The sequence below is a fragment of the Lagenorhynchus albirostris genome, chromosome 11 (genome assembly GCF_949774975.1).
Source record: "Lagenorhynchus albirostris chromosome 11, mLagAlb1.1, whole genome shotgun sequence".
Lineage (NCBI taxonomy): Eukaryota > Metazoa > Chordata > Mammalia > Artiodactyla > Delphinidae > Lagenorhynchus > Lagenorhynchus albirostris.
The window spans coordinates 102,516,845-102,539,902 of NC_083105.1; the positions used below are offsets into that span (position 1 = coordinate 102,516,845).

Below are 23,058 nucleotides of genomic sequence, written 5' to 3' on the forward strand. Positions count from 1 at the left end.
GGGGCCCTGCGGCAGCTCACTCTGCTCTGCTGGCTTCCCTTCTTGGGATGGGCAGCTGCCACTGGACCTCTTCTTTCAGTCTCTCTAAGATCTGAGCCAGTGAGCATGCAGGCCCAGGTGAAGGGCACGAGCTCCTTCTGCAGGTCCCACATCCTTGTGGCTGGAGATAGTGAGAGACAGATGCTGGTTTTAGTTTGTCCTCATGGGTTCCTATTCTTCCTCATGGGTTCCAGTTTGTTCTTGCTTTCTCCCACATCTCATCCAGTTTTCCTTCCCAATTGCTGGCCCTGACAACCTACGATGCCTTCAAGCTCATGACTAGAGGCAGAGACACCTGCCTTCCGTAGACATTTTTACCAGCTCCCACCATTTCATTAGGTCTACCCCCTACAATAAAACCCTATATTCATATCATTTGTAGTGGTCCTGCTTCTTTGATTAAATCCTAAACATTTCTCTGCTGAGATTCTCCATCTGTTCACTCATGATGACCATCTTTTCCTTTAATTCCTTGTGCAGATTTATCATATCTGCTTGAAAGTCCTTCTTCTAATTTCAATAGCTGGGTCATCTATGGATCACATATAAGACTGCTTTTTCTCTTAACTCTTTGTTAAGAAAGGAAACGTCATCTTGTTTCTTCATGTGTCTACTGGCTATTGTGGAGAATAGGTTGTAGATACTCTGTCTTCCTCCAGGGAGCGTTGATTTCTACTTTACTCAGCAGAGAAATGACTGGCTGACCACCTTGAGCTTGCAGAAACTTGGATTACATTTTCACTAGGGTGGGTCTGCTTCAACTTTGTCTTTAGGTCTAGGGTGAATCCCTTGGTCTTGGGACATAGTCTTTGCTCCCAAGGTGTAGTTCTTCTGTGCTTTCAAAGAAAATTCTGAGGTATTTACTGAGCCTCCTCACCCTGGTGTGACTCCAAATTTTCCCCATGACCACAGGAAGCAGTGAAGTCCCTGCTCTGACTTCCAGCTCTCAAGCTGTTGCCTGGAGTCCCCCTGGAGATGTGTAGCTTCAAGGTCAGTCAGGAATTGGAGAGGAACTTGCATACATATGTTAGGGCCAGCCCACCTGTGACTCCCTCATTTCTGGGGTATCTCCCCTCATTTTATGACACTCTGGGAGCCCAAATTCTGTTCTCTGACACTTCAAGATGATAACAACAGATCTCTGCTTGACTTCTAGTCGTTCCATTCCAGATGGACTGGGGTGAGCCCTTTGGGGAAAGAGCCATATAAGCATACACCTCACCCCGTGCACTTCTCTCGATTCAAGGGTTGAAGCCTCTTTAGCTCGTGGGCTCCTCACAAGTTGGAGACCCTAGATATTGGGCCAGACTGTGTTTCTCACATTTTTGGAATTAGTTGCACACACTTAACAGCATGGATTCCTAGCCGAATCCTTCCGAGGGGCCCGCACTCTGCAGCCTGCCATGGCTCCCAGGCTCCGCAGCACGGAGGCTTGTCTACTTCTCTCATTTACATTCCTGAACTCGGCTGATCTGGTCCCGCAGGCTTTTGAGTCTGTGAGCCCTGCTCTCATCATGCTGGGCTGCTGCCACTGTCCTCAGTAGCTCTACCATAGGTGCCTGTCTGGAGTTTAGGGGAGATGGAGAAAGGTCTGAATTAATCCCTGGGAAATAAGGACGCATGCAAAATCCCCTGGAGAAAATGACCAAGCAGGTTATGGCCTGCCAGGAGAATGCCTTGAATGATATCGGATATTCCCACAATGCTCTCAGAGAGCCTCCCTGGGCCTAGACCTGAAGGGTGTTTCTGCTGAGGACCCCGTAAGGTAGACGTAGGCTGAGCTGAGGGAGGGGCACCATCACCACAGCAGTGAGAGGCTGGACCCCACCATGGCGTCCTTCGTACCAGCAAAGTGTCCCGCCTACACGGCAGGTACAGTAGCTTCCGGGCAAGAGAGTAAAGAGAGGAACGATTGATTAAAGAGGGCTGAGTCATGGTGTAATGGGTGGAGGGAGAGGAGAAGACAGTGAATTTAAAGAAGGGACAGAAAGGCATCTCTAAAGAGACCCGGGAAGTCTTTCATTCTGGAGAGGGAGTGGAGAAATCAGGGCCTGTCCTACGGGAAGGCCTTGCACAGCCGTGGTCGGGAGCGTGTGGTCAGAATCAGACCCAAGCACACAGGCTTGGAGACTGATCGTCTACGTCAGGGGTCCCCAACCCCTGCGCTGCGGACCAGTAGCGGTCCACGGCCTGTTAGGAGCCGGGCCGCACAGCAGGAGGTGGGTGGCAGGCGGGTGGGTGAGCAGAGCTTCCTCCGCAGTACCCCTCGCTCCCCACCGCTCACGTTACCGCCTGAACCATCCTCCTCCCACCCCAATCCGGGGAAAAACTGTCTTCCACGAAACTGGTCCCTGGTGTAAAAAAGGCTGGGGACCGCTGGTCTATGTCACCCTGGGCAAGTTTTTGCCTTCTGAATCTCCTCATCGGTAAAATGGGGATAGGACAGGACATACATCACAGGGTTGTGGGAAGTGAGTGAAGGCTTATGAAGTGTAGTCCAGCTTCTAATAAGTGTGAGCTGGCATCATCATCATGATTCGTTGCAGTGGAGGTAAGGCGAGAACTCGATGCGCTGGGAAATGTCCACCCCGGTCGTGACCACGGTCAGCATCACCCTATTTCTTCATGTCAGAGCACCACATGCCCGGAAGCCTTTGTCAAACTGCAAATTTTACCTGGACGGTTTATTAACAGCAGTGAACACATTCTGAAGGGCTGGACAGCAGTTTCAGGAGACGTCCAGACTGCCTGGATCTGGTTAGGACCATCCCTCGGTCGCTTTGAGAAGCGTGAAGGCCACATGAGGACGCGGCACTGGGAGCCCTTCCCGAGCTGGTCTGAGTTAGACCTCGCCCTGTGCGTGGAACTCACATTGTAGCCTGGAAGCAGGTCCCACCTGATGTGCTCTGGCAGTGCCGGGTGGCTGCGAGCTCCCTGGTGCCCAGGAGCAGGGGTCCGGTTGGGATAAGGGTGGAGGCGCGTGGAAGAAACCTCTGCCTTTTTGGATCAAGAGAAGGACCTGCTGGGCCTGGTGGGACATCAGGGATGCTGCCCAGCCTGCCCGAGGGAGGCCCCTCTCAGCCCGGAGCTTATAAACAACAGGCAGATCCCACAGAAATGAGACGTGTCCCAGTGAAAACCAGCGCACGCATCTAAAAGGAATGCAGAGTTGCTTTCCTTCCCAGCGCTTTCCTGTTAGGCTTCCACGGAGGTCCGTGTTTGTGGAAGAACTTGGATCTAATTGTCGCCGACCCATGCCCGCGTTCTCTCCGCAGAGGCCGATGGGCAGCGGAGGGGATGCGGGGGTGGCCGTGAGGGAGGAGGTGACATTTGCAAATACGTCAAGGGACAAAGCCCCGTCAGTGCAAACGCAGGGGGACCTTTTCAACGAGAAGATGAAGTGGTCTTTTGTAAGCGGCGCGTGGGTCTGTGGTGACAGGAATGGCACGGCTGTGGGGACCTGGCCTGATTATCTGTGGTTGCCATGGGTGGAAATTGCTCTACGGAGTAGCAATTATTTTCAACCTCTTCCCATATAACATGTTTTACAAGAGCTGCTAACGATTGGCACAATTAACTGTCACTTTCCCCCTTTCCACCATAAACAACAAAAGGGCCACATGGCAGGCAGCAGGAAGACTTGCGAAGGGCTAGGCTGGCCATGGCCTCGCTCTGCGGCCCCGAGAACCAGGCCCTGGAGAGCAGTAGCTCCCCGGCCGGTGCTCCATGGGGCCGATGCCCGCTGGGCTGGGCCCCCCACTAGGGCCCTCCAGGCTCCAGCAAGTTCTCAAGGCTTTAGCTCGAACTCAGCCAGGTCCTTTGTCACCACCACCAACCCCAGTTAACCATGACGACGCTTCCTGGGAGAAGACCCCAGTCTTTCCCTCGAGCGCCTTACCCCTCTGTCCAGCGGAACCTTCACGTCCATGGAGAGAGACCCTGTCTCCCTGTTGATCATGGCTGTTCTCAGCTTCAGGGGGAAAGGTAATAGAATTAGTAATAGAACAGATAATAGAACTCGGCTCACACAGGACCATGAAGCAATGAACACTGCCTTGGAGGTGACCCCTGGGGACACGCTGCGTTTTCCCCCTTCTCCTGCAAGCAGGCTACAGGTGGCAATATAGACCGGCTGCCAGGTTCCCTTTAGCTGGAATTCTGGAGTTCACTCAGAGGATGCTCCCAGTGGGCTGACGGGCGAGGGAACACGGTGGCCGAGCCCTGAGATGCAAGTTTTCCAACACCCAGGCCAGCCTAAAACGCCCTCACACCCAAACTCTGTGGCTCACAGACGTGTGCTCCTTCAGCCCCAGAGGAAGAGACTCTTCTCTCTGTGGATGGTGGGAGGGCTGCCCATTAGAGGCACTGCTTCTGCTTTGGGCCAAGGGAGGGGGCTGAGCTCAGCGCCTGTGGCCCCGGGACCCGCTGTCGAGCCAACCAACCCCCTCCCGGCCGTCCACTCACGGTTCCGGCCCGGTCCTCCCACTCCACTTCCGAGAGGTCCACGCTGTTGTAGTTGGGCTTGGGCTTCAGTTTCCTCCCCTCTCTGTACTGAGTGCACCAGTCAGGGGAGAGACGGGAGGTTAACACAAGCCCGGCCCTTCCAGGAAGCCTGTCCGGCACAGTCACAACCCAGAGAAGCTCAGCGATTCCTCGTGGTCGTGCGGGCCACGTTCCCCCCAAGGCAGAGCGGCCCTTGCCAACCTTTGAGTCAGATGGTCTCCCGGCCTCGGGGAGAGTATCTCACACACCAAGGAGCTCCCATCGTGAGTACGCTTGTCCTAGGTTTGGACTCGCGTTGTTAGAAACCTCTTCCTCATGCAGAGCTGAAACCTGCCTCCCTGTGACTTTACCCACGGGTCCTAGGCCTCTCCCTGGAGCTACACAGAGAGCTTCCACCCAACCCCCCTGAGGGTTTTCGGGGATGCTCGTCACTGCTAAGATGTCACCTCCCCGAGCTACACATTCCCAGTTCGCAGACGCCTCAGCTCCCTCTGATCCTCTTCTGCTTTGTCAATGTCACTCTCGAAGCAGAGTGCCTGGGACAGTCGCTATTTCAGGTGGGGTCTGACCAGTGTGGGGTGGGGTGTGACCCGTGCAGACCAAAACATCGTACGGCTCTGACCGCTGCCTCTGATTCTGCTAATCCAGGACAGCTACCTCGCCCGACAGGTCAAACCGAGTTTTCAGCCCATTAGATTCCCTTGACCTTCCTTGTGATGCACTGTTAAGTCACAGCTTTACCATCTTCTGCTTGGGCATCGAGTATGCTGCACGACTTTCCATGCATTCCTAATATATTTCATCTCCTTAGTTCCAGCCCATCGTTTTAGAAGAATACTTTCTGAATACTAATTTTCTCCCTTCATGTATTAGCCATACCTTCCACATCCCATGGCATCTCCTTCTGTGTTTTCATCTTGTTGATAGAATTTTTTGTGTGCAGTTTATTGATTGATTGATTTAAAAATTTTTGGCTGCATTGGGTCTTTGTTGCTGCGCACGGGCTTTCTCTAGTTGCGGCCAGCGCGGGCTACTCTTCATTGCGGTGTGCGGGCTTCTCATTGCGGTGGCTTCTCTTGTTGTGGAGCATGGGCTCTAGGCGTGCAGGCTTCAGTAGCTGTGGCTTGCGGGCTCTAGAGCACAGGCTCAGTGGTTGTGGCACACAGGCTTAGTTGCTCTGTGGCATGTGGGATCTTCCCAGGCTGGGGATCGAACCCGTGTCCCCTGCATTGGCAGGCGATTCTTAACCGCTGCACCACCAGGGAAGTCTTTGTTGATAGAATTTTTGAGCGAGCAGAGCCAACGACAGACAGATTCCGCGAAGCCCGATAAAGCCCTCCAACCAGCGTGACAGGACCATTCATCAACATTCTTTGAGTGTTATTATCATTTTCTGGCCCTGACTTCTCTCTCTCTGACACCAAGAGAGATATCGTCAAGTCATCTGCTGTTAGGTCTGTAGCATTCCCCAGGTTTAATTTGGTGATAGATCAAAAAAGTAAAAAGGAGGGGCTTCCCTGGTGGCGCAGTGCTCGAGAGTCCGCCTGCCGATGCAGGGGACATGGGTTCCTGCCCCGGTCCGGGAAGATCCCACATGCCGCGGAGCGGCTGGGCCCGTGGGCCATGGCCGCTGAGCCTGCGCGTCCGGAGCCTGTGTTCCGCAGCGGGAGAGGCCACAACGGTGAGAGGCCCGCGTACCGCAAAAAAAAAAAAAAAAAAAAAAAAAGGAAGGAGGATAGTTTATCATCAGGGTCATTAGGAATTAAGCAGAGGTCTCTATTTAGCAGGACGAGGCCCCCCACAGATGCTTGAATGGCTGACGTCCCCCATCACTGTGTATCTTGCTTCAGCAAGTTTCCTCTTTTCTCAAGAAAGTGTCTCCAGTTTCTTGCCTGTGCTCGAACGATGTTCCCATTCTTGGCCTGTTGAAGGTCTATTCTCATGACAAGCAGCCCTGCCCTGCGCTCCTGTTCAGGGCGGTGCTCTTGAGTAAGGAGTGACCCTCCCGGCTCATCGCCACCTCCTAGTTCCTGAGGATATCTGAAAGGCCATCCCGGGCTCCTCAGGAAACCGTAATTCCGCTTCCGTTACTCCTAGTTTGGGCACTGACGTGGAGACATTTCAGGCCGAAAGTATGGCTCCGGCCCCTCCTTTATTACTAGGCGTGTCCTCTATGACTTTTCTTTTTTAAACTCAGCTATTCTTCTCCTCGACGCCTGTCATGAAGGGATCGCTCTCTCCACGGGAGTCTCACTGTGCTGGCTTTGCTGTATGGGATAATGTTCTGCGTGGTACAGCTCTCTCATCGTTTCATTTGTGTAAGTCTGTTTCCTTAACTGGACCATAAATGTCTGTTGACAGCGTCTCGGAGTGTGATTGGGTCAGGCGTGCGACGGGCCCCCAGTACACATGGGTTGCTTGAGACCTTATGTTCATCCACACTACATAGATGTGAAGACAGGTTTGGGACTGGGGCCCCTTAATTCTAAAGGGCCAACATTTTTGTTCTTCCCCAATGAGTCATCTTCTTGGCCCTGGGGCTGCCCCCCACAGGACCCGCTGGTAGAGGTCAGTGTTCTTGGTCTCTCTCAACTCTGAACCCCTAGCGTTTCCTTAAATAGCTCAATCAGTGCCTTTGGTCACTCAGCGTCTGTCTGACCCGAACGGACAGCAGTGTGGCCTAGGCTGGTCTCTCCGTGGCACCTGGGCAGGAGAGAGCTCGGAAAGGCGCCCGCGGTGCTGCTGTCCTCAGTGCCAACCTTGACTCCAGAGGAGACTGGTGGAGGGGAAGGGTCGCGATGCCGCTGGGACCCCAACTCCCCTCCCCGCTTCCCAACAACCACACTGGGAGGTGTGGCCACTACTGCCACGGATGGAGGTCTCGGGGAGCCCCCCGGCCGGGGAGGCAGCACCTTAGATAAAAGGCTGCTGCTTTCTCTCCTGGCCTCGGCCGCTCATCTGAACGCAGGTGAAAACGCCATGGGCTCCCGCCTTGGGATGGAGGGAGCTGGAAGGGGGCAGGAGCCCTGGGGACACATCCTCAGGGCAGCCTCAGCTCTGCTCCCCAGCTCGTGGGGGACGCCTCCTGCCGTTTGTAGTGTTAACTTGGCACTTACGCCCTTGGGGTGGCCCCTGGCGATCTGGGGACACACGGTCAGACTCCAAGACAGAGCGTGGGGTGACTGACGGGGTGACAACGGGGAAGGGGACGGGTCCTCCAGGGACACTGCACACTCATGACAGGCTCCCTGCAGACTGGCTGCTACCAGTTCGTGCATTTCTGCCTTGTCTCTCCTGCTAGATCATAAGCAATTTGAAAACAGGGACCATGACTTAATTTTTTTCCTGTAGTCCATCGGGTTCTTCAATGGAGCTGAAGGCGTGTTCATTGTTTTAACCGTCTGTATGAACTACCCCCACATCCCGCACAGTTAAGACCCCCGAGGCAAATAGGATCGGTACCTACCAGGGGTCGAAGGTCAGGATGTGAGAGGATGTAGCCATTGTTAGTGCTCAAAAAGGCATAGCCGTGCACCCCGAGCTAGGAAGACAGGGATGGAGGGGGTCAGGGGGTATCTGTGCAGGAGGACTGGGGCCGGGCAGGGGGCGGGGCCACGGGCGGGAAGACCACCTCTCACAGCCCCGTTTTGGCGACAGTATGAACAAGCTGGGCAGCTTCCAGCCGCTCACTCTGAATTCTGCTCCAGCTGCTCCAGTCGGCAGTGACCATAACAACGAACGTCACCACCTGCCTCCTTCCACCACTGCTCTGGGGCTTTGATTACACAGCCTCGCTCCTCCCCAGATGGGGCTGCGTGGTGCGCAGGCGGACCAGGACGGCACAGACGTGCCGAAGGCCACAGAGCACGTCGCGGCTGCCGTGACCAAGCGTCCCAGGGGCCCAAGTTTCGGTTCCCCTGCTCTGTGCCCAAACGTCTCTAAGGGCGGGATGTCCGGGGGTGGGATGTGGGGGGCAGGATGGGGGGATGTCTGGGGGTGGGGTGTCCGGGGAGGGGGAATAGGGCGTTGGGGGTGTGACATTGGGGTGGGGCTGAGGGGCGGCCGCAGGCCCCGTCCCAGCTGTGAGCTTGGCTGCACTGCCTGCAGGGAGCCTCCAGAGCCTGGTGGGGTGTCTCCTGGGAGGCCCGTGACCCTACCTGGGGGCCTGACCGGGCTCACCTTGTACTGGGGCGCCAGCTTCATCAGCTCTCTCAGGGCCACGTCAGAGCCCACCACACCCAGGAGGATGCCGTGGGATCGCTGGAAGGAAATGCCAGCTTCAGGGGGGACCAGGCTTCCCATGCACGAGGCCAAACTGAACCCACGGCCTTTCCAGAGCCCGGAAGAGGAAGCCACTTGGACCTAAGGTGGTCTTTGCTCTGCAGTTAGATTTTAGGCAGAGCTCCCTGGAATACAAATCTAGAACCTACTAGAAGAGGCCCCAGGAGTAATCTCAGCCGCTGGGAAGATTAATGTCCAGTATTAACATTTAAGTTTAATATTTAAATGAACTACAAAGTTGAATGAAATATGAGCTTTCACAGGAGAGGCTGAAGTACTGGGATCCCAGGGCCCCTCATCTAGGGGCCCTGAAACGCCCAGGGCCCGTGAGGGAATACTCCCTGGCCAGGTAGAGGATGGACGGCTCTCACTCCCCACCAGAGCCCATGAGGAAATACTCCCTGGCCAGGTAGAGGACGGACGGCTCCCACACTCCCCACCAGAGCCTTTACGAACAAGCCAGGGCCTGCCCACACTAGCAGGTTCCGTGTGCTTTTGCCGGAAGCCTGGCAGGTGACCCCTCTGGCCCTGATCCCCAAGCCAGGGTCCCAAGTCCAGAGCAGCGGGTCAGCGCCAGGCTGGATGAACAGAATCACGGGGCGGCTTCGGGAAGTGTGGCCCCTGCCCCATCCCCTCCCGACCCAGAGATTCTGACATGGCTACTTGGGCACAGGGCCTGGAACCTGACCTTAAACCCTCCCAAGGCGGCTCTGAGGCCACGTCAAGAGCCACAGGTCTAACGACGCCAGGCAGCGGCTGGAGCTCTAAGCCGGGCAGCCGCTCGTGAGCAGACACTTACCGTCTCGTTCTTCTTGCTGAAGACAGGCATGGCCACAGTGGTCAGCAGCGCCATGCTCTGCGCCTGCGAGTAGAGAGCTGTCAGGGGGGACGAGCGGAGGGCAGTGCCCACAGACTGGGGACCCAAGCCGCCACTTGAACCACAACTCGGGGGCACCTTCCAATGGGAGGAAGAAATCCCCAAGGAGGCTTCCCTTCTCTGCATGAAGACAGCTGGGGGAAAGGCTGGAGCGGGGAAGGCCGGACAGGAGAGCAGGCTGACGTCACTCAGCGAATGAAGCCCTAAGCCGGAGCGGGCCCCAGAGCCCCGAATGTGCGGCCCAGCCCCTGAGCACACCCAGGCTTACCCAGGCCTCTGGTCTCGGCCATGCCAAGGATGAGGGTGCACCCGTGGGACCAGCCCATCTGTGCATGAGCCCAGAAACAGAGGCTCAGACAGCAAGAGGACAGGCCGAGGAGTCAACAGGGGACAAGTTCTGGTCACTGAGATGCCAGATTAAGTGTCAGGTAAGAGTGCCTCGACATTTCTCTTAAAGGTGGGGTGTGCCCCCCCCTTCCTCCACCTGAAGCCTAGAATTCGTCCGCAGTCGTCCTGACCCCACTAGCCACCTGGACTATGTGGACCCCAGGGATGGCAGGGGGCAGGGGGCAGCGGGAAGGGGCCAGGGGGCTCGTCATCCACTTTTTACGTGTCCCCTTTTACGTGAGGGGGACACACACTTCTCTCCTATCGAAGCCACTATTTCCAGATGTCTCTTAATCCCAGCCTGCTATGACGCTGCTGGAGCAGGTGTCTGCGTCTGTGTTGGGTTTGAGGCGTGCCAGGAAGGTCCCTTCCCCGACATCTCCTCTGACTGTCTACCTTCTGTGTCTGGTCCTGCATGGGGGAGAACTACAGGAGGTGTTGTTGGAAACTTGGGCCCTGAGGGAGGCCGCTGGTTAAGCCGTAGTGTCCTGAATCACTGGTTGGTCCCCTTTCTTCCCAGAGCAGGTGAGGATTATGGAAAAAGGGAGGGATGAGTCTGCAGCAGACGGCTCTGTCCACGGGGGTGCGGCCCTGGGGGGGTGGTCTGCTCCCGGGGCTCCCGGGCCAAGGTGTCGCTCCCCCAGTGTCTCTCCAGGACGTGCTCTGCCCACCCCACTCCCAACCCAGGAGTCACCTCTCACTCCCTGGGGCCCCACCTTGCTGTCCATGTAGGCTTCGGTCCAGGTGATGTCATGGTCGTGGTTGATGACCATGGGCCGGCTGAGCACATGCAGGTATTCCATCACGTTCTCCTGGGCGTCCGCCAGAGTGGAGATCTGCGTGTAGTAGCCTGTGGAGGGGAGGGGCGTAGGGCTGTGGATGCAGGGCCTGCGCACCCCCCAGCCGCGACGGCTCTTGGCCGGGCCCCTGGCTGGGAGCTGCCCTGGGCCGCTAGGTACCACTTTTCCCAAGGCGGCCCTCTCCCGGGGTAGCTGGAGGCCAGTGGTGCTGCGGGGACACGAAGGCCTGGCCCTGGCTGGACTTGGCAGGACCTTGAGGCTCCCCCTGCCCGAGCAGCAGGGCCTCAACTCAGGGCGCGAGGCCACCCCTCACTCCCCGCAGGGCTGTCCTCAGGGGTGCCTGCAGGCAGCTCTGTCCCGGGTCTGTTTTCTGAGAGCCCCACTTCCTCCTTTCCCTGACTGCTGTCGTCCCTCAGTTACGGGGAGGGGGCCGCAGCTGAGGCGGTATTTAAAAGAGCAAATGCCGGGCTTCCCTGGTGGCGCAGTGGTTGAGAGTCCGCCTGCCGATGCGGGGGACACAGGTTCGTGCCCCGGTCCGGGAAGATCCCACATGCCGCGGAGCGGCTGGGCCCGTGAGCCATGGCAGCTGAGCCTGCGCGTCCAGAGCCTGTGCTCCGCAATGGGAGAGACCACAGCGGTGAGAAGCTTTACAAGGCTGTGACGATTTATCACGTGACCGCTCGTCACCTCCCACAGAGCACTGTCGCCAGCTCTGGGGAATGGGACAGCTTTCATTTCCAGGGTGCCTCTTGTCTCGGACCCTTTGACCATGCTCTTCCCTCGGCCCAGAACACCCTTCCCCGCTCTCTGCATCTGACTCACTCCTACCACTTCTTTCTGTCTCACCTTAGAACCCTGTCCTTCAGGAGGCCAGCCCGGACCCCCCAAACGCGGAGGGCTTGCCCCTCGCCCAGAACCCTGGGCAGCCTGTGCCCCTCTGCCCCTCAGCGCGATGCAGAGGTCCCGTCCCGGATGCTCATGTGTGCGCCTCCCCGACTGGACCGGGCCTTCCTGACCACGTCGACCCCCTAGGGCCGGGAGAGTCAGCCACCCACAGCAGGTTCTCAGACGTCCTGCTGGGATCGAGGAACCGGGTCTTGGTTCTGGCCAGAGACAGATGAGGGCTGCCACACACAAAACCTTAATCTAAAGAAAATGACGGTCTCTGCCTTTTGTCTGGAGCAGAAACAGAGCACACGGGCTTCATCTGCAGCAGCAGGAACGGAGGCTGGACATCAGAGACGACTGACATTGAAAGGTCGGGCCCATGTCTACATGGTTTTCCGTGTGGCAGTCTGGATAAGGCTTATTTGAAGAGACAGCAGAACGGGAGTCACCACCTCCAGGCGCGCTGCGGGAGGTGTCACGGGGGTGAGAGCCCCGCAGGGAGCGATCGACACGGGTCTTGCTTTGTCTCAGCAGGAGGGGGGTGGATGCTGTCACCTTTGCTCTGGGTCCCTTTGTGGGAGGCCCAGCTCAGCACCTGCGGGGTCCGGGGATGCCCTCCCACCTGTGCTCAGGTGAGGCCGCCGGACGCCCTGCCTCACGTGGCGTCACCCACCTTTGTTATTGCACGCGATCCACTTCAAGCGGTCAGCAAAACTTACTTCCTTCCCGATCAGGTAAGTGAAGAGCCGGACCTGGTGGACGAGACACGGCGGACTCAGCAGAGTCCCGGCTGCGAGAGGCCTGACCGTGTCTGTGTCTGAATCTGGGACCGGGTCTCTGGATTCCGCACTTTCACCCCTTTGCATCAGGAAGGGCCCGGGGCCCAGGCTCGCCGGGATGCCCGCCCGGCGTGAAGGCTTGCCCGGCGGGGCTCACAGCCAGCAGTCTTCTGTCTCTACCGTGCCCTCGCTCGGGGCCTGGGGCTCACGGGGTGGGGCGTGTGGACACGGCAGAAGGAGGCGCTCCCCCGGCCCCCGGCCACCCGCCCAGGGAGGAACCTTGCGGTGCGGCCAGTTGTATTTCTCCAGCACTGTCCTGTGGTCCTCCACGGCCCCATCGGTGATCAGCATGATGGCCTGGTTGCACAGGCTTCCTTGCCCGGCCTCTTGGAACTGTGTGGAGGACGTGGCCATGACTCCCCATCTCCCCTCACCACCCCAGCGCCCCTGCTCCGCCAGCTGCCGTACCTGCTGCAGGATCTGGAAGGCCTCACTGAGGGCTTGGCCCACGACCCCCACACCTTTGACCATCAGCTTGTCCACCAGCTGTTTGAAGTGCTGTCCCGGGGAAGAGGATGGGGGAGGGTCAGCCGGTCAGTGGACCAGGGAACCTTCCCCTTTGGTCGTACTTTCAGAGGCTGCGCAGAGCTATTCACCCAGAAGAACAAGATTGCAGGACACACCCCCTACTTTCATGGCTGGACCCCTGCAGCGGATGTCTCTCAGATGCCCCCAGGGTAAGCCGAGAGGGTGTGAGTGGCCGGGTGCAGGGCCACCCTCACCCCTGGATGGAGATGCTGGACCAGCACAGGTACACTCACCTCTCTGTTGTCCCGATCCGCCTGGACCAGGATCCCTTTAAAACAAGGCTCGATGTAGTGGATGTAGTCGTTGTACTGCAGAGGGCAGAACACACAAGATCAGTTGGGAAAGTCAGGGCCCAGTGACGGAGCTCGCAACTCACGGCGGGCCAGGGGTGGGGTCACCCGGGCCCCTGTGTAATATGACCTTGGGGGGCCCCAGGTTTTGGGCAATTTTCTCTGAGTAGAGGGGAGGGAACAGTAGGGCCTTAACTCTAAACGTTCTCCCTCAAATCCTGGCCCTTGGCATCTTCCCAGGAGGCCAGCTGGGTGCCGTCCATCCCTGGGGCTCACGGAGACCAGGAGTTACCTAACTCTCCTCTCCCATTTCCTTCTGTTTGTCCCTCCACTTCATCACCTTTTGGGGGCAGGTGGAGCGACCCTCAGGAGAGTCGCTGTGAAAGCAGGACCAGGGGCTGCTGGCCCCTCCTCCCGACCTGCCTGGATTTGGGGAGGATGGAAGTAGGGCCCTGGGGTCACCCATCCTGCAGATGCAGGAGGCTTCTCCCCAGTGGCGCCAGGCAAGGGCACATGGGCGGGGCTGAGTTAGGGATCTACTCGGATACCCCTTCATCTGGACTGGACCCCAGCCTCGTCTGAGAACCTGAGTAAATCTACCAACTCCGAGAAACGGACATATGCCTTTCCCACGTAATTTCAGAAACTGTGGACGCCTGGAAGCCTGTCTTGGGTGGGGAGTCCCAGCTTCAGGGGATAGGGTCCTTCACAGCACGAACCATCGGGTGGCCGTAAGTACAGGTCATTCCGGTGCAGGCAGAGGACGGGTTTTCTGGAACGGGAAGGCGAGTTTACCGAGATGATGTTCACGAAGTCGTTTTCCCCCAGCGTGTCCAGGATGGTGGAGACTGTGTGCTTGGCGATGGCCATCCGCAGCCCCTTCATGCTGCCGCTCGTGTCCATCACTATCACGATGTCCTTCGGGGACGTGGCAGCTTGTATGTACCTTTAGCAGAAAGGAAGGGACAGGCCGACGGTGGGAGAGCCAGAGCCGGAACCGCCGCCGACCGGGTCCCCCTGGTTTCCATTCAGACTCTGGCTCAAAGTTCAGGTCAACGCCCGGGGTTTCTCAGGTCCGGAACCACTCAGTCCTGGAGCCATTTCGGGTGCCGTGGCTGGGACTGTGCCCATCGAACGGTCAAGTGCTCATGGTGACCCTTGTCCTCTTTGTTTCGGGCCAGCCCCGGTCCCGGGGTGCTGGCAGTGGGAAGGCAGGGAGCTGGATGCCCCCTCAGACTGAGTTACAGATCCGCCAGAGGAGGGGTGAGGAAGGAGGGGAGAGCCTGGTGCGAAGACAGCTCAGAGCCCTGGGAGGAGGTTTGGGGCAGGGGAGACACATGCGGTCAGGGCTGGAGCAGAGCAGCTGTAGGGGGACGGGGTCGGGGGAGAGAGATGCAGAAGGACCCTCTTCTTCTCCTGTGTTGGATTAGTTCTACCTGCGGCCCTGGGGGCGGGGGTGGGCTCAGGGCAGGAGAACGAGGCAACACCCGAGGCTACAGAAAGATGCTGGCCCCTGAGGCCTCGCCCCGGGGACGCTTACCAGCCGCGGTTCCGGCAGTCGAAGGTGATGACCCCGTTCTCATCAGGCGTCCATTTGATGCCTGGGGAAAGAAAGTCTGGCTTCTTCGCTGGCCCGAGAGGCTGCTCCAGAGCTTCTGCCTGGGTGCTGACACCCGGCACGGCCAGGACCCCCAGGGCAGTAGGTCAGTAGGCCCCCGTGAACTGAGGGAGGCCGGCTCTTGGAGGGACACTCACCTCCCAGCGGCCCCGATCCAGAGTTGGGTTTATTTCATAGGTAGGACCCCGCCCCCCCACCCAGCCATGTGGTTCCTGGGACTCATCGGTGGGGCTAAACTTCCCATCAAACTAGACGGGGAGGCCCAGGGGTGTGACTTTTGTTTAGCGTCATTGCCATCCAGCAGAGCGTGCACAGAGCAGGCGAGAGCCAGGGCTCTGAGCTGCGGCCCACCTGCCTCCAGGCAGATCAGCTGCTGGTGCTTGCGCCCTTCCTGTTACCTGCGGGGTGGGGGGGTGATTTGGCTACAAGACTAAGCTCCCCAAGGTCAGGCCTTCCCAGGGCCTGGCAGGTCTGACACGGATTCCCGGTACAGCAACGGAGAGGGGCAGCTGAAGCGGAAGTTCTTGGCTCTGAACCCAAACCTTAGAAGAGGGCTTTGGTGGTCCCGGGTGGGGTGCCCTCAACCCCGAGCAGAAACAGAGGTCAACCCTCTCGAGGGAAGCTTTCCCAAGTCGGGCCCCACAAGCCAAGGTCACCACGTGCGTCAGAAACAGGCCCCTGTGGGTGAGAGGCAGCGAGGCAAGAGCCATGAGATGCGTCCTCCCGGGATGACGGGCGCTGCTGAGACAGGGAGGCGAGAGCGTGGCCGTGTGGAAAAGGACCGAGGGGCGGCCTCTAGCAAGAGGGCTCCACAGGCCCCGTGAAGCAAAGCGCTCGGTGAACGGAGACCCACAGGAGTGAGAGATGAGCTCTGTCTCTGCTCCACTGATGTAAGTACGGGGTTTCCAAAGGACAACGCCGGCGATCACCCCCCACCTAGCAGAGTCACTGAACTCCCAGTTCCCTGAGAGACACAGAGAAAGGTCTGCACATGTTCCTAAGCTGTTTCTGCAGGAAGCAGACACCACCGATGAGAACTGCTGACCGCGGGCACATGGGCCCCAGACTGGCTGAAACCAGGTGGATGAGGTCGAAACCTCACCGGACGCCAACCAACCCGAGAATCGAGCACGAGCTGATCAGGCTCCTGCACCCTCCCCGGCGCGGCCTTTAACCCCCCTCCCTAGACGTCCTCAGGGAGCTGGCGCCCTTTCCCTCCTTCTGCTGCACCAGCTCTCCTTTCGATGAAAAAACTTTGCTCGCCTAGGAGTCTTGTGGGAGTGATGTTCATTGCTATGGTCTTGCTTTCCCAGAACCTAGAGAGAGCGCCTGGGAACCCAAACAAGGGGTGTTTGTATCAAATATCAACAGTGAGAGTATCTAATTTGCAGGGATAAAAACAGGGAAACATTAGATGAAAATAAGTCAGGGTGGGGAGGCGGAGGTGCAAGTGGGAGAGTTCTAAAGCCCTTTTTTGACTGCGAGGAGGGTGGAAATAGTATTTTAATTGTTATATCTCACGTTAAAAATGCTTGAGGGCTTCCCCGGTGGCGCAGCGGTTGAGGGACTCCGCCTGCCGATGCAGGGGACATGGGTTCGTGCCCCGGTCCGGGAGGATCCCACATGCCGCGGAGCGGCTGGGCCCGTGAGCCACGGCCGCTGAGCCTGCGCGTCCAGAGCCTGTGCTCCGCAGCGGGAGATGCCACAGCAGTAAGAGGCCCGCGTACCGCAAAAAAAAAAAAAAAAAAAAAAAGCTTGATAAAACAGCAGGGCTAATTACTAAAAGAATGGGAACAGAGGAATAAGCTCCAAACTGACAGAAAAAAGAGAAGGAAGGGGTAGGGGAGATTTATCAAAAAACATAAATCATTAAAAAAGACGAAGAAAGGAAACATAGAACTAGAGGGATGAGTAGAAATTTAAAAAATAAGATAATAGCATGTCCAAATATATCAACATAATACATGGAAATGTGCTTAACTTGCGAAATGGTAAAAGAGGTTGTCAGTTTGCATAAAAATTAAAAAGCTATAAGCTATTTTCAAGAGATATGGCTAAAACAAAATGACATAGAAGATTGGAAGCAAAAGGATGGAAAAAAAATATATATGTCTGGCAAATACCAACTGAGAACATACTGGTATCACGCTATGAATACCGACAAAACAGACTTAAAAGGTGTCATAAGGGCTAACAAGAGTCAAGCAGACACAACACCAGCAAAGACACAGAAAATCTAAACAATACGGTTGACAAGCCTGATCTAATGACGTAGCAGAAGTTTTCATCCAGCGATTAAAGCACACATGGAATATTTACACAACGTGATGACATACTAGGCTATTAACTAAATCCCAGCTAGTTTCATATATTCAGTACCACATACACTGTGTCCTCTGACTGCAAAGCAACTGAACTAGGAATTTATACTAGAAAGATAAATATCAAATCCCTATGTATTTGGAAATTTAAAAAGCACACAGTTAAATAACTGAGAGATCAAAGAAGAAATCACAGGGGAATACAAAAATATTGAGAAGCAGACAATACAATAACTAAAACACTACGCTGACACCAGAAAGCACAGGCAACAACTTCCGTGTATCAGAGGACACAGTCGACGGAGTGCAAAGGCCGCCCATAGAATGGGAGGAAATATCCGGAATGTATAGAGAACTCCTGCAACTCAGCAGCAACAGCGACAACCTGGTTTACAAATGGGCAAGTTTTGTGCTTGCACACAAGTTGACGGCTCTGGAAGCCCCGATGTGGCGGGATTTCCACCCTGGGGAAGGCTTGAGGGACATGGGAGTTGTCTTCAAGCATCTGAAGGGCTGTTCCATGGAAGAGGGATGAACTTGTTCATCAAGACTCCAGAGAACAGGAAAAGAACCAAATGGCTTGTTGTGGATTTGGGCAGAGACAAGAGGTACCACTGAGGGGGACCGGTGAGCCCTGAGGTCACTTTGTGCTCCTCCTAAGAGAGGCCCAGGGGACACACATGGCGGTCCTCAGGACCCTTTGAGACACGCTGGGACCTGGCACCTGGGACCCTCTGCTGCAGTGCTTGCACCTGGAGAGACGTCTCCTCCAGCAACAAAGAAACTATGAGGGACTAAAAATACCTGCGTACCTGCAGAGCTGGGGCAAATTATGGACAACACGATACCAAAGGACCAAAAAAGCCCAGCTGCCACTTCCGAAGGGCGAGAGCAAAAGCAGGGTACTGGGCATGCCCCCTGCTCTCACCACCAGAAAGGGGTGGGCAAAACACCTAAGCCGTCCGTCCAGCGCGACCCCCGGACACACCCCTACCTTCACCCCATATAAGGAACCAGCTCGCCTCGCCCCTACACCCCCCAGGGGGTGAGCAAGGGAACCTGTTGTTCTCACTCTCTCTGCCGCAGCAGGGGCCCCAGTAAAGCCTTGCCTGAGTTTCTTGTCTGGCCTCTTGTCAATTTCTATTGATTGAGGAGGTCCAGAACCCTGGCCAGCCACACCTTCCGGTTCCTATCTCAGAAAACAGGGCAATATTAAGGCTTTCTGGACAGGGGGCTAAAATAAGACGAGTGGGCATGAGCTGTGGTGGTGAATTGTTTTAAGTGAGAAATAAAAGAAGGCAGCGCTCTTGGAGGCCCCGTGGAAGGGGCTTCTGTTTTCTGTTCGTTGGTAGACAAGGGGGCTTCCCCGCTGCCTGCTGGGTTGGCCGCTAGCCTGTGACGCTTCCTTCCCCGCTGCTGAATGAGTGACTCTGCCCCACTTCTCCAGTGAAGATGGGAATTGCTTTGCCCTCCTTTCCGCCTCCCACGTGCTTCTCACAGGACAAGAGTCCAGGTGGGCGCTTACTGGCTGCTTACCGAGGCGTCATTTGTTCATTCCTTCATCAGCTTGAAAGTGTGCTTATCAGGTTGTGAAGGGGACGGAGGGGGGTTGGAGGTGCTTTTGGACCAGGGTCCATCTCCAGTGCCTCCGTCGCCTTGTTCCCAGAGACGGAGCCCCGAGGACCGTGGAGATGCCTCCCAGCGGCCTCACCTGGGTAGATGCGGAAGAACCCTGTCGAGCTGCCAAAGTACTGCCAGGTCAGCGTCGGGTCTCTCTGGAAGTTCTCCACAAAGACAGGGTTCAAGGCTTCGGACATGTAGATTCCATTCAAAATATCCGGGTCTGAAGGGTACGATTATAGGAGGAAGTGCAGGGGAAACGAGATCAGTCTTCCCCCGCGGAACATGCGTGCACACACACACACACACACACCCGTGTGCCCACAGCCTGCAGCGACGCCGCCCACGACTGCTGTCCACACCCGCACTCCTCTTCCCCCTCCCCAGGGACCTCCGTTTGCTCCGGGCGGGGCTGCGGGCTGGGGTCCTGGCGGTCACCTTTGTTGTAGACGTTGGCGGGCAGCTGCACGCTGCTCAGAGACGTGTTCACCAGCAGGTTGCTGAAGTGCGCGTTGGCCTCCAGGACGAACTCGGCCCCCAGCTCCACGTAGGCTCCGCCTGCGTCCTTCTCATTGATGAGGACAGAGTTGTAATAGTTAAACTAGGGCGACACCGAGAAGACGGGAGGGCAGGGGGCCCAGGGAGGGGAAGGGGAGAGAGAGAGAGAGAGAGAGAGAGCGTCACACGTGATGGATATCGGACAGACTGACCGCCACGTCCACACTGGCGGAGGATTCCGGCCACGATCACTGATTCGGGGCAAATACCCATCCAGACATTGGATCGGATGGTTGGTTCTTCTGGGTTTTGGTGTAAACCGTCTAGATTATGGCTTCAGTCCCCACTTTGGCGTATGTGGACGCAGCCAGCACTGGAGACTGACAGGCGGACACAGATTCAGGGAGAGGTGGACAGATGGAGGCAGCCTGGCCAGCACCCCGAGATCTTGCAGGGGGGGAGGGCTCCTGGGGGACAAAATGGGGGTTCCTGCAGGGGGCTTCCCTCTGAAGAGAAGGCCTGCAGCCTGGCCTCTGGCCAGCCATAAATGTCTCCTCAGATACAGTGGTTCAGAATGAAACCTCTACAGCGTCATACAAACCGGTGCACATTGAAAGATGGAGCCGGGCCTATGCAATTCCCACCCCATGTCCCACCCTCAGGCGGCCCCAGCCCCTGGGGCGCTGGGACATTAGGCACCGTACCTCCCAGGGCTGTGGGAGGGGACGACTCACCACCAGGGACTCGTTGAATTCGTGGTTCAGGTCGGCCTCCTCGGCAGCCTCGACCAGATTCTGCGGGCGGGGATGGGAAGGGGAGAGTCAGTGCGGGAAGGAGGCCAGAGGCCCCGTAAGGTCCACTGCCAGGGCCCACCCGCGAGAACTGGGGACAGACTCTCGGACCAGCACCTGCGCACGAATGCTCACAGCGTCACGAGTCACAGTAGCCCGAAGGCAGGTGCGTGTCACAGGGACAGGAAGCCAGTCTGAAAGGTGACACACTGAGTCCTTCCAGCTACATGACATTGTGGGGAAGGTGAGGCTAGGGACACAGCACAAAGGTCAGTGGTCGCCAGGGGGTTGTGGGGAGGGATGGATGGGTAGCCGGCAAGCAGGATTTCTTAGCGCAGGGAAACTACTCTGTGTGATCTCTGATGATGGAGACACGTCGTCATACGTTTGTCCAAACGCCCGGAACGTACACCACCGAGAGCGAACCGTCATGCAGACTGCGGACTTTGGGTGACAATGACGTGTCAGCGTAGGTTCGTTCATTGTACAAACACACCGTCTGGTGGGCGTGTGGATAGTTTTGGGGGGGCTGTGTTTGTGGAGGGGGGTAAATGGAAACTCTCTGTACTTTCTTCACAATTTTGCTGTCAACCTGAAACTGCTTTAAGAAATAGAGTCTATTAAAATGTGTGTCTGTGTGTCTCTCTCCCTCTGTATTCAGTCTGTACACAGTCAGCAGCCAAAGGTGGAGTCAGCCAGTGTTTGACCTTCTGTGTCTGGAGTCTCTCACTTAGCACAATGTTTCCAAGGTTCATCCATATTTTAACATGTATCAGACATGTTTAACATGTATTCATTTCTTTTTTTTCTTAGTAATTTATTTATTTAATTTATTTATTATTTTTGGTTGCATCGGGTCTTCGTTGCTGCGCGCGGGCTTTCTCCAGTTGCGGCGAGTGGCGCTCCTCTTGTTTCAGAGCACGGGCTCTAGGAGCACGGGCTTCAGTAGTTGTGACCCACGGGCTCAGTAGCTGTGGTGCACGGGCTTAATTGCTCTGAGGCACGTGGGATCATTTCTTTTTATTTCTGAATAATATTCCATTTTATGGATAGCCCACTTTTTGTTTATCTGCTCAACAGCTGGTGGACATTTGGGCTCTTTCCAAATGGAAATTGGTCCATCTGTGACAACCTGGGTGCACCTGGAAGACGTCAGGCCAAGTGAAATCAGCTGGATGCAGGAAGGCACATACTGCATGGAGTCACTTACTGTGGATCTAAACTAGTCAAACTCCTAGAAACAGAGGGTAGAATGGCGGTTGCCAGGGTCTGAGGGAGGGTGAAATGGGCGCTGGTCGAGGGGTACAGAGTCTCGGCTGTGCAAGATGAGTGAATTGTGGAGAGCTGATGCACAGCAAGGTGGCTTAGGTGACAATATTGTAGGGTGTGCTTGACCTTTGCTAAGAGGGTTGTTCTTGGGCGTTCTCACCTCTCATACAAAAAGAAAGAAAGGGGTGGGGAGGGAGGGAAGAAGGAAGGGAGGGAGGAAAATACCATTTATCCTTAATGCATTGTATCCTTAATACAATTACCATTTGTGAGTGATGGATAAGGTGGCTGGCTTGGCTGGGGTGACTGTTTCACAATGGATGTGTATATCGGGCCATCAGGTTGTACATCTTAGTATACACAACTTTTGATTGTCAATTATACCTCAGTAAACCCGGGGGTGGGGGAAAGGAGACCAGAGCTCCTAAGCTGGCTTTGCCAGGGGGAGCCGCTGCCCTCCGGGTCTCTATTTACACTCGTGTACACTGGGCAGAACCAGCGTTATCCCCAACAAGGAGGGAGGGCCCTCCTTGCTTCCCTACTCCCGACCCCCAATGCCGAGATGTGATGAAGAAATTCCATGGGGCAAAGATTATTTTAGTGCCGCTCTCCAGGCAATTTCCCCACGGGCACCCTCATAGAAGGGTCCGTGGCTGGCCCTGGGGGAGCAGGGCCTCAAGCTTGGAGAAGGTCCACAGAGCAAGTGCCCCCGGGTTGGTTTTCCGTGTTGGGGCCGTGGAAAGGATGCGGCGCCCCTGGAGCCCCCGGAGCCCAGCGCCCCGGGCTCTGGAGGTGTCTCAGGACCTCTTGTTCTCTGGCGCCAGGAGGGCTGGCACCTAAAGGGAGGCGTCCCTGTGCCCCGGTGTCTGCACTCGCCCAGGCCAGCCGACTGAAGGAGGCGGGTGTTGCTACTGTGTTGGCTTCTCTGGGGGTCAGCCTCCCCTGCTGTGGGTGGTCCCCAGGTATCCCTCATTGCTTCCTGACGCTAAGAGCCCCTGCCCTAACTAAGCCTGCAGAGAAGAGGCTGAAAATCGTCACAGGTGGGAGAGGGGGCCCCGGCAACCTGCGGGGAGGCGGGGAGATGGGCGGACACCGGTGGGGCTGCAGCCTGTCCCCCCACCACGGCCACCCTCGCCCATCGTCTGCACAGCCTCGGCCTCCCCGGCGGGTCCGCAGCCCAGACCCCTCTCCTCCCTCCTTGTTCTCCTGGACCCCCCAAAGGAGGGGGTAACGCTGGTCTGGGGTGGCCAATTCCTGGCACACAGCACCTGCTGGTTTACACCAGCCAGGTCCCCACAGGGGTCAGGGAAGCACTTCATGCCAGGGAAGTGACACGTCCCGTTTCTACCAGGCCAAGCCAGGTGGCTGTGCAGTGACGAAACACCTGGGCCCTGGGCCCCCATCAGGGCAGCACTTGGGTGCCATGAAGGGCGGGTCTGTGTGGCAGGAGGGGAGAGGCTGGGGGAGGAGAGAGGGAGTTCACGCCACCCGCTCTCACCCCCCTACGCT

The 23,058-nt window shown here is 56.7% G+C and overlaps 1 protein-coding gene across 1 annotated transcript in view; it reads right to left on the minus strand.

Annotated features, from left to right (window-relative positions):
- Positions 1–23,058, minus strand: part of CACNA2D4 (calcium voltage-gated channel auxiliary subunit alpha2delta 4) — an 81,632-nt gene that overhangs the window by 52,791 nt on the left and 5,783 nt on the right. Inside the window, exons 4-18 of the mRNA XM_060167084.1 lie at positions 20,224–20,283; positions 19,430–19,592; positions 19,083–19,214; positions 14,973–15,033; positions 14,228–14,378; positions 13,376–13,450; positions 13,023–13,112; positions 12,834–12,947; positions 12,449–12,527; positions 10,782–10,937; positions 9,623–9,699; positions 8,722–8,802; positions 8,009–8,083; positions 4,504–4,590; positions 3,938–4,009 (exon numbers count right to left, since the gene is read on the minus strand). Of these exons, the coding sequence (XP_060023067.1) occupies positions 3,938–4,009; positions 4,504–4,590; positions 8,009–8,083; positions 8,722–8,802; positions 9,623–9,699; positions 10,782–10,937; positions 12,449–12,527; positions 12,834–12,947; positions 13,023–13,112; positions 13,376–13,450; positions 14,228–14,378; positions 14,973–15,033; positions 19,083–19,214; positions 19,430–19,592; positions 20,224–20,283 (1,473 nt within the window). The remainder of the gene's footprint in view (positions 1–3,937; positions 4,010–4,503; positions 4,591–8,008; positions 8,084–8,721; positions 8,803–9,622; positions 9,700–10,781; positions 10,938–12,448; positions 12,528–12,833; positions 12,948–13,022; positions 13,113–13,375; positions 13,451–14,227; positions 14,379–14,972; positions 15,034–19,082; positions 19,215–19,429; positions 19,593–20,223; positions 20,284–23,058) is intronic.